Raw genomic sequence first — 11,180 nt, forward strand, 5'->3', positions numbered from 1 at the left:
GCTAAAATATTTATTTTTAATGAAGATGTTTGAATACTAGAGGGACATATATATAGTGGGGTTTTGGTGTGTTTTTTTTTTGGGGGGGTGGGGGTGGGCTAATGAAGGGTGTGTTTGATAATGGAGAATTTTTCAGTTTTTCTATATTCATTGGTTATTTTTTTCAAGAAAAACAAGTTATTTAAAATCAGGGTAATAATTTCGTCAATGTAAACAAGAAAATGATCTTTAACAGCAATTAATTAACGGCAATAGTTTAATCATCATTAAATAAGTATTTTTAGAGGCAATTAGCACTCTTTGTATATGAATGTAAAGTCTATAGCGATATTAAATCCAATGACAATTAACAAATATCGATAAGACTTTAACGCTCTTGTTAATTTAAAAAAAAATATTTTTCTTCGTAAAAAAACACATCCTAATACTTCACTCAAAATGAAGGAAAAAAAATGGTAAAGAAGGAAAATATGGGTTTATGTTGTGTGGTCGAAATCCTTTCCTTTAAGTCATATATAAACCCTAATTGGGCATACATCAATATTAGAAATAAATTTTAAACACATTATGAATAAAGAAAATTGAACCAACTAACTTAATTGGTACCCAAAATAAATGAATAAATTTCAAATAATAAAAATGTAATTATTATAGTATAACGTATTGTAGTAATAATAAGTTAGTCGTCGTTTTTATTATATTACATATTAACGTTTGTCATTTTAAAAAAAGAAAGAGTTGAGCAATGTTGAATTGATTTAACTAAAGTATGCTTAGGCAAATTTAATTTTTATAGTTTATCTATAAATTGCTACAATGACTTTAAATTAATAATAATAATAATAATAATAATATAATAATAATAATAATAGTAGTAGTAGTAGTTTTATACTAACGATTCCTTTCTCCGTTACAATTTATGTGACACTTTTCAGATTTTAAGATTCAAACAAGTTTATCTTTGATCGTAATTTTTTTATATATCTTTTAATTATTTTGAATTATCAATTATTGTGACTTATGGTACTTTTTACATAATTTATAAATATAAAAAATTTATTTAAAAAAAAATTCAAAATTTCATACATAAATTTTTCGATCAAACTTAAATTGTTTGATGCTCGAAAGACAAACATCGATGTATGTAAAATGGGAAAAGAGGAAATAGTTATTTATAGACTATGAATTTCTTAATATATACCTATAGATAATTTGTTGGCTAGTGCTCTAAATCTAAATTCATCATTGATAAGAATAAAATCTCTCTTATTTTTTTTATATTTATCTTATCGAATATAAATTTTAATATTATTTTTATTCTATTCATATTTATTAATATTATTTATCTATATAAAATTTAAATTCGTAAAAAAATATTTACAATATTTTATTAACAAGAGAAGTATGAGTTGGTCAACAATCTTTATCACTTCATTAATAACCGACAATTTAACACATCATAATTTGCTCATATTAGAAATAACTTGAAGAGAAAATGAACATGAAATGGATATCAACTTTTTCTTGATTTGTAGTATCAATAATTAATATAAATAGCCTCAAATTTTATCATTTATGTTTAAAAAAATATAATATACATATATATATCTTTTTATAGTGTTTACACAACTTCTAAGAAAGACACAAATTATGTTTATTATAATAACCAAATTTTACATGGAACTGTTGGGTTACTTACGTTAGGCAAACAACAAAACATAATAGATATAATAAAGTTTTATATTTATAGTTTTGGTAATTATACTTTATAATTATAGTTTTGGTTTTTATAAAGGTTGTGATTTGTATATTCGCAATCAGATATACAAACGAGTAAGTATATATAAATTCTATATTTATACATTTAGAACTTTTTTCAGAATTTCATTTATATATTTCGCTTGTCAATATATAAACTTGATTATTTATTATGATTATTCATAAATTATATACAAATAGCTAGGGTAACCATATATCAGACGAATCCCATTTCATGTCAAACCCCATTTTATGCTCATGCTATAAAAAAAAAATTAGTAGGTGCATTCATTAACTTCTATTTTTACTGGTAACACTTTTTCTCTGATTAAAAAACAAGAAGAAATGCAAATAATAATAATAATAATAATAATAATAATAATAATAACAAAGTGATCTCCTCCTGGTGAGAACATCTTTAAATGCAACATTGATGCTTCGTGGGATCTTGATTCCGAAATAACTGAAATTGGGATGATAGTTCGGAATTCTCATGAAAGCTTCATCAGAGGCCGCTCAAGTCGGTCTTTGCAGCAGCCTCGATAATTGCGGAGATAGACAAAATCTTATTTAACAAGTGCTAGGAAAGGCCTGTAAAAAATTACTCATACTTTGATGTTATTATTCATGATTGTAAAGCACTCATGTGTGGCTCCACTTCTATTTCTTTGTCTTTCATTAAAAGATCAGTGGACCAGTGTGCCCACCAATTAGCTTGGACTTCGGGTTTTATGACTGATTCTATGGAGTGTATTCCCCCATCTTTGATTCATGATGTACTCAAATTTGATTTGATCAATAATTAATCAAAATGTTCGATTCAAAAAAAATAATCTGCTTGTCAATATATGATAATTATCATGATCTTTTCATAAATCGTATACAAATAATTAGAGTAAACATATACTAGACAAACTCCAATTTATGTCAAACCCCATTTCATGCTCATGCTATAAAAGTAAAAAAGTGCACTAATACTATGTATTCATTAACTTCAATTTTAACTAGTTACATTTTTTGCTCTAATTAACAAACAAAGAAGAAATGCAAAAAAAAAAATATTAAAAAAAATGATATTAAATCTAAAATTTTGATGAATGTTGAATGAAAAGTTGATTAGAAAATGTCAAGAATTTCCAATATGAAATTGTTGCAAAGTGGGCAATTAGCTCCTTCAACCCAAAGTTCCCTTGAACATAACCTGCAAAATGAATGTCCACAAGGTACAAATGCTGCCCCTTTATGTCTAACTTGACAAACACAACAATTATTTAAATGATCACCACCACCATCATCCTCGTCCTCGTCCTCGTCCTCGTCCTCTCCCATCATGTATGATGAACCTTCTGACTCCGCTAACAATGCCATCAATGACATTCTAACCGGTTCCTCTTCCTCTTCTTTTTCTTCTTCTGACTCCTCGTCTTCACATTCACCATCCGTCCCTAATCTTCTCATCGACATTGAAGGGTCAAATTTCGTGCTAGGGCTCCCTCTTTGAGCTTTACTAGCATTTCTATTCAATGATCTATTCGTTGACCCGAATTCATTAACTATGTCATCAGGGTATGTGGCATCTTTCGATGAAGGAAATCGAGTTGAAAGCCTACGATTTATTGATCGATTATTACCTTGGTTAATTGGAATATCAGAAGCTGGAACAGGAGTTGTGCTAATCGAATCCATTTAGACTAAAGTATTCCTTTGATCAAATTCTTACTAGTACTCTTGCCAACAACAATAACACATCCTACAAAATACGAATAAGATGAGAAATTTCGCGTAGAATTTAAAAATCTAATACTAATTGAAATTTTAAAAAATAAATATTGTCAATTTTCTTAGGCATAATGGCAAATCTAGTGCGATGAACATATTGAAAAGGATAATGAGATTTAAAATTCATGTCACAAAAAATAAATCAACATTTTATCGAGATGGATCTATTAAATGATGGGAGTTCATACATAAAGTTTGAAGTAAAAAATTAAATTCATGCGAAGAAGAAGATATTATGTTTAAACTAAAGATCCGAATCATATAATTTCTCAATTTTAAACATGTGAGATTTGTAAACACAAGATCTCATGACAAATGTATACAAAAAGATTAGAGGGGTACAAGAAAACATACCTGAGAAGGCATATCTCGTTGAATCAAACAAAGCTCATATCTTATAAATCAATCGAGAGAAAAGAAAAAAAGTATAAAAGCGAAAAATACACATATTTCATAGTGAGGGAGAGAGAGAGAAGAGAGAGAAGAGGAAAAAGGAAAGTGAAACAAAAAAAAGGTTCGTTTCCCCGCTACTCTCTCTAGTTCTCTCTCTCTCATGTTTGTTTATTGTTCAATAAAATGGACGAGAAATCATATTTTATTTAATTTTACTAGAATTTTCTCAAATTTCATCATTTTTTACTTATTCGTTCGTTGATTGATAATTTTATAAATAAAATCAATGTGTATTTTGTCGTCTAAATTATCAACATGTTCTTCCATTCTCTCACTCCCCCCCCCCCAAAAAAAATAATAATCATATTCGTTTATTATTTAATGAAGCGATTAAAAATCATATTTTTTTAACTATTATAAGCGCTTTTCACAATCTCCATAGCCCTAGGTTCTAATTTCTCCATGAACAACTCCTATGAGCTTAATCTATTTAAAATCATATTAGTGATAATAATTATTTTTTAAACCAAAAAAAGCAATATCATATTTTTATTTAATTTTACGTGAATTGTCAAGTTTTTATCAAACTTTCATGCATTTTTTAATTATTCGCTTGTTGACTGGGGATTTTTTTAAACTAAAATTAATGTGTATGTTGTTATTTTTTTATTTTTTTTATTTAGAAAACAATAACTCTATGTTACTAAATGTATATGTGTTGAGGCTGAAGTTTGAAAATTTTAATTTACCACAAATGAACTTTATTTTGAGTGGTGATAACTCAAAATAACCTAGACGTCAAGGGGAAATCAAATGTAAAATTTTAGGCTATTTGAATAGCAAAGTTCAAAGTTATAATCGAATTAATATTAAAAGCCCCTTTTGAATTTTTAAATTTATAAATCAAACCAAACTAATAAACTTTGGATTTTTTCGATAAAGCTTGCATACAAACATATTATTAACTTGTGCTCCAAATATTTCTTTAGTCCAACCAAAATATAATTATCTAAGATGTTTTTTTTTAAAAATAACACAAAATATGAGATGAGTATTGATGACAAAAAAATATTCACTAAAAAATAATAATGAAATCAACATATAAAATAAATATCGTAATGTCATAATGAAAATAATCATAATTTAAAAGTACTAATTAAATCATGCTAAAATAAGTTTAATAAGTATTACTTACATTTCAAAATATTTAAGGAAAATTAAATTAGATTATGTTTTTTAATTGTCTAAACCAATGTAAAACTAAAGAACAAATATTCAATTTTATTGTCATTCTTTGTTGTTGAATTTTTTTTGTTTTTGCATTAGTATTAATTTAATTTTGATTTAAGTTTTATTATAATTATCAATATCTATGAACTATAATTTTTATTTGACCATTTCGAATTCTAAATTTTAAACTTGAAATAATATACTAAAAGATAAAAACTATGAAATAGTATAAGAATTATTTTAAAATGATAGCAAAGTAAATATTTTTATTCAAATAAAATTTAAAATTACATATATAATGTCGAGTTGGTTTGGTCTCAGGTTGATTTTTTTTAGTTAATTAAAACCAAACCTAACCCAAATATAATCGGGTTTTTTTTTCAATACCAAACCAAGTCAAACCAAACTACTAGTGGGGTTTTTTCGATTTGACTCGATTTACGATTTTGTTCGATTTTATACACCCCTAATCAAAACTTGTGTTTTTCTCCTTTCATAAACCTAACATGAACTTCATACAAAATTTATACAATTATATACATATTTTAGACTGATATCATACCATTTTCATACGTGAGATTATGAGCAAAATTTTAATTCTCAAGTGAGATTCGAAGTATAATTCCGTATATATTTTGACAAAAAAGAAGAGGCACTGGATATATATTTGATGAACAAGTATCTCTAGCTACATTTGGTATTATTTTAGTCTTATTTGGTATCATTATATCAAAAATGATATGTCGGCAATTAATTTTTAATTATCGCTAATTTGTATTTTTAGCAGTAGTTAATATTCTTTGTATATGTCCCTAAAGCCTTTAGCGATATTGATTCCAATGACACTTAACTAATGTCAGTATAGACTTTAACATTCTTTATTAATATCAATATTTATTGCCGCTAAAAATTATTTTTGTTATATTGTATAGATTATAAATTGGAAAAACTATATAATAGGCAAACTTCAATAAACATTTAAATAATATAGCTATAGTTTAACTTTTTATGTTATATGACTATAATTATACAATAAATAGCAAATTTAATTGTATATCAATAATCAGTTTTTTTCATATTTAATATAAATAAATAATAAATAGGAAAAATATTATTAAACTCAGAATTGATTATATATTCATACCTTCTCTTTCATCAATATTCTTATATTACAGATTTTTTTGTATTTTCCTCCCAATTCCTTCCAATTCAAGATCCTTTTGTATGATTGTAGGAGTGATTTTTGTGGTTCAATTTATTATACTTATATTTATAGTTATATTTGTGGTTCAATCAAATGTCAAATATTTATATTTACTAATACTTATATACATAGATAATTGTATTGTAATATTAATAAAATGGTGATTTGTGAATACAAATATATTTAGATACATAAGTAATTTATCCAATTTGATTAGGCAATACAAGTATAGTTGGATACATCAATACTATATTTTGATAATAAACACCTAAGTTAATGTCAAGCCTCAAGTATTATAGAAAACTTTACAAAAAATAGATCGACGTTTTGTTGATTTTTTTAATTTTTTATATAGTCGAAAACTTACACACTTTGATACATACACATTCTATTGTTTTTTCATTTTCTTATTTAACAACAGTGTATAGTATATTGGTGTATTCATTTTTTTGGTTAACAATAGTGTATCCATTTTTCAAATTGTTGTATTCATATTCTAAAATTGTACTACTTTACCTTGTTTGATGTATTAATACTTTAAATTTTTACAAATACTTGTATCCTTGATATATTAATACTTTAAGTTTTATAGAGATAGAAACACCAATTGGAATTCAAAGTATTCATACACTAATTGTACAAGTAATACATTTTCCTTATTTAGTTATTGTAATTACAACTGTATTAGTGTATAAATAAATAAAAAATAAAAATATATGCAAAAATACAACGAGAAAAGACATGAATAAACTTTTATATTCAAAATCTTATGAATACATTTATGATTAGTATTTAGTGAATATATTGTATTTAGGAATATAAATACAACCTTTTGTATTATGTGAATCAATCATATTTGCATACAATATGTAATTATTAGTTGGTAATTTAATAATAAAAATTTCAGTCATTTAGGAACATAGTAAATGGTTGGTACTTGGAAGTTATGGTAACATATCATTCCTTATTTAGTGCATTGTATAAATAATAATAACAATAAAATAAAATAAAATTTAATACAAACATGCAGCTAGACATTGACATAAAGTGTAGTGATTTCTACTAAATAATATATTAAACTTCAATATCCCTATAAATGAAGTCATTTTTGTAAGTTGCTCTTATAAATTTCTGTAAACCTATTCAAAAAAGGGCAACTTTCACATATAGCAAATAAAAAATCATATTTGTATGCTATAGCAAAGTTTGCATAATTGCGCTCCATAGCAAACATGGAAACTGTATAATTCGCTATACATATACCGTTGAAGCAAATTGTATAAAACGAAGTATATAAAACAAGAAAGAGAAAGACACTTGGGCAGAGAATTGTATAAAAACGAAGTGTATAAAACGAATTGTATTATTATAAGTGTATAGAACGATTATATACAATTTGAATTTGTATAAAATGAGAAAGAGAGAAAGACAAAAGAGACTTGACAAATAATATACAATTGAATCGAATTGTATAAAACGAGAAACAGAGAAATTAGATACAATTTGAAAATTGTATAAAACGAGAAAGAGAGAAAAAAGAAAATGGGCAGGGAAGTATTTTTATTGTATAATTGTAAGTGTATAGGACGAAAATATATGTACTTGCATGTGTATATACAATTTTCTCACGCTTTATAAAAACAGAAACGCAATTTATACATTTCACTTCTGTTTGTATAAGTGAGAAAGGCGAGGGTGAAGAGCGAGATTTGGGAGAGTGGCGGCGAGATCTGGAAGAGGGGAGAGAGGGGAACAAAAATATATGTATTTATACAATTTTCTCTGCTTTATACAATTAGACAATTTTCATACACTTGTGTTTGTATAAAAAGTGAGGAAGCGAGCGAGAGATTGGAGGAGAGTGGCGAGCGAGATATTTGGGAGAAAGGCGCCTGGCAATTTTTTGCAAGCATTTGCTATGGAGCACAATTAAATCAAACCCTAGCTACTCTATTTATTTTAGGTTATTAGTTTGCTATTATATACAATTTTCCCTTAAAAAAAAACCAAAAGTCTAGTAATTGGGCCAATATTAAATTTTCAAATTTTTTTCACACCAAATCTAACCCAAAATGCCTTATAACAAGGCCCAAAATATTAAAAACCATACCCATACCAATCATTAATCCTTGTCCTTCCATTTCCACCAATGAAATCACGACACATCAACAATCCTTATCAAAATGCACAACCTCCCCTTTGTAATTTGTACTAACAAAATAAATACACTCCATCCTACTAAGTATAAATAATCTCAATTAATTGTCTTATCAACACTCTATTGGGAGGTTCAAATTGGTGTAACACCTTGGTATGTATTCTACAATTTGTTTGTTGTTATTTGTTTGATGTCACAAAGGAGCTTTAAAACATGAGTCAAGATATTTTTATTACTACTAATATATTATTAGATGTAAGTCTCATGCAAACATGCGTTTAATATATCTTATTTTATCTGTCTCAATTTAGGTGGAATATAATAAATTAGGAGAGTCCATATAAATAAAAAAAATTGAAGCACAAAAGTAAATTGATCAATTGATGGATTGACCTTAAGCTCCTCATTCACTCTTCTAATATACAAAATAAATTTTCTTGCACTTTAATAACATGTAAGTAACTTCTTAAAAAAATTAATTAGAATATTTACTATGATGTAAATTTATATGTTTAAATTATTTTTATTTTTTTGCTTCAAAATTATCTTATATATAATTAAGTAGATGTTGTTTCATTTCTAAGATTCTCAATGTATAAAAGGTTTAAATGTTTTTAGAAATATATATATATATAGAAGAAAAGAAAAAGGTGCAAGTGTATGATTTTCATTTTTTTTCTAAAACAATGATGTAAATGCTTAACTTTTAAGAAAATACAGAGTTTATTTGTAATTTAGTCATAAGAGTCTTTAGTGTAATTAATTAACTCATTAATAAATGCATCCACACTAGATAAGTCTCAAGTAAATGCTACTCCATATTAGCAACATAATCTACAATATTATGGTTATAAATTAATCTTTGCCTCTCTCTCTCTCTCTCTCTCTCTCTCTCTCTCTCTATATATATATATATATATATATATATATGCATTAGTAGATTCTTAGCAATCTTTTCCTCACAAAATAAAATTGAAATTGAAAACTAACATTAGTTTTTGAAGAAAAAATAGAGATGAGGCTTCTTCACATTTTTTTGGCTTTGCTCATTATGGCTTCAATGTCAAGAGCTCAACCTCCTGTTGGTCCAACAACTTGTCCTGTGCCTAAAGATAGTAAGTAACTCTTTTTATCATTTTTATGTTGTTTTTACATGTCCATCTTCTTATCGGAGGACGTTGAGTTTGTTCGAAAAATAGGGTTTACTTCTGATGCGATTATCAAATCACAAATTTATATTGAAGTAAAAGAATGGCAAAACGACCATATCTATTATTTGCTTTCAGAAATAGTTTATATTTGAATTTTATTGTACTTTTTGCGAACAAAATTACACCTATCATCAACAAAGTTTTACAAAATGCACTTGGAGCATTTTTAATTACTTTATTTATTGCATGGGTGTTTCTGTTCGAAAAGTATAACAGATATCAAACGTAAACTATTTTGACAATAAAAATATAACTTTGTCCGTTTTAATACTAAAAGAAGATGATTAATATTTACAAAAATAAATCAATCAAAATATCACATAGTTGTTTCCACCGATATACATTGATTGTATACTAATTATATTTTAACATTTTTTTTAAATCTATAAATGTAACATTTTTGACAACTTTATTTACTCCACATGTAATTCTGTTTGAAAAGTATAACAGATATTAAACATAAACTATTTTGACAGTAAAACATAACTTTGTCCGTTTTAATACTAAAAGAAGATGATTAATATTTACAAAAATAAATCAATCAAAATATCACATAGTTATTTCCACCGATATACATTGATTATATACTAATTATACTTTAACATTTTTTTTTAATCAATAAATGTAACATTTTTGACAACTTTATTTACTCCACATGTAATTCTGTTTGAAAAGTATAACAGATATTAAATGTAAACTACTTTGAAAATAGACGTAAATTTGTCCTTTTTTTCTAAAAGAAGATGATTAATATTTACACAAATAATCAGTCAAAATATTACGTAGTTATTTCAACCAATATACATTGATTATATACTAATTATACTTCAACATTTATTTATCTATAAATGAATATTTTTGACAACTTGATTTACTATGCATGTGTTTCTGTTTGAAAAGTATCACATATATTAAATGTAAAATATCTTGAAAGTAGAGAGGTAAAGTTGTTCATTTTTTCCTAAAAGAAAACAATTAATCTTTAAATAAATAGTCGATCGAGATATGACTTATAATCTTTTCAATCGATATACATTGATTATATACAGATTATACATATATTATGCATTCGTCGATTATTTAACTTTTTAATTTTTTTGTTTTTTAGAATGTGAAGAGGCATGCAATGTGAGATGCTCACAAAAAGGTCACAAAAAAAGATGTTTGTTTTATTGCAACCATTGTTGTGGATGGTGTCAATGTGTTCCACCAGGTTATGTTGGTGAAAATAAAGATTGTTGTCCTTGCTATAGAGATTGGAAGAAACAGACTGGAGAACCAAAATGTCCATGAAATTAAAATTAATTAATCATGGATTAATAATATGGTCTTTATTGTATTAATGAGTTTTATGTTTAATTTACTTTATTTGATCTTCTTGAGAGTGTTGTTAATATCAAGAATTGATACATATTGACTATGTTTTATGCTTCAATCACATTATCAA

The 11,180-nt window shown here is 25.8% G+C and overlaps 1 protein-coding gene and 1 long non-coding RNA gene across 2 annotated transcripts; one reads left to right on the forward strand and one right to left on the reverse strand.

The window, feature by feature from the left end:
- Positions 1-2,711: 2,711 nt before the first annotated feature.
- On the reverse strand, positions 2,712-4,076 carry LOC107022926 (polycomb group RING finger protein 6). The gene is made up of 2 exons (XM_015223491.2): positions 3,892-4,076; positions 2,712-3,508 (listed from the first exon to the last, which is right to left on the reverse strand). The coding sequence occupies exon 2, from the start codon at positions 3,442-3,444 to the stop codon at positions 2,875-2,877; it is 570 nt and encodes a 189-aa protein (XP_015078977.1). The 5' UTR covers positions 3,445-3,508; positions 3,892-4,076; the 3' UTR covers positions 2,712-2,874.
- Positions 4,077-8,536: 4,460 nt separating this feature from the next.
- On the forward strand, positions 8,537-11,180 carry LOC107021452. Its single transcript, XR_001457032.2, has 3 exons — positions 8,537-8,675; positions 9,536-9,637; positions 10,842-11,180. It is a non-coding gene; the product is annotated as an uncharacterized LOC107021452 (long non-coding RNA).

Source organism: Solanum pennellii, chromosome 6, assembly GCF_001406875.1.
Source record: "Solanum pennellii chromosome 6, SPENNV200".
In the NCBI taxonomy this organism is placed as follows: Eukaryota; Viridiplantae; Streptophyta; class Magnoliopsida; order Solanales; family Solanaceae; genus Solanum; species Solanum pennellii.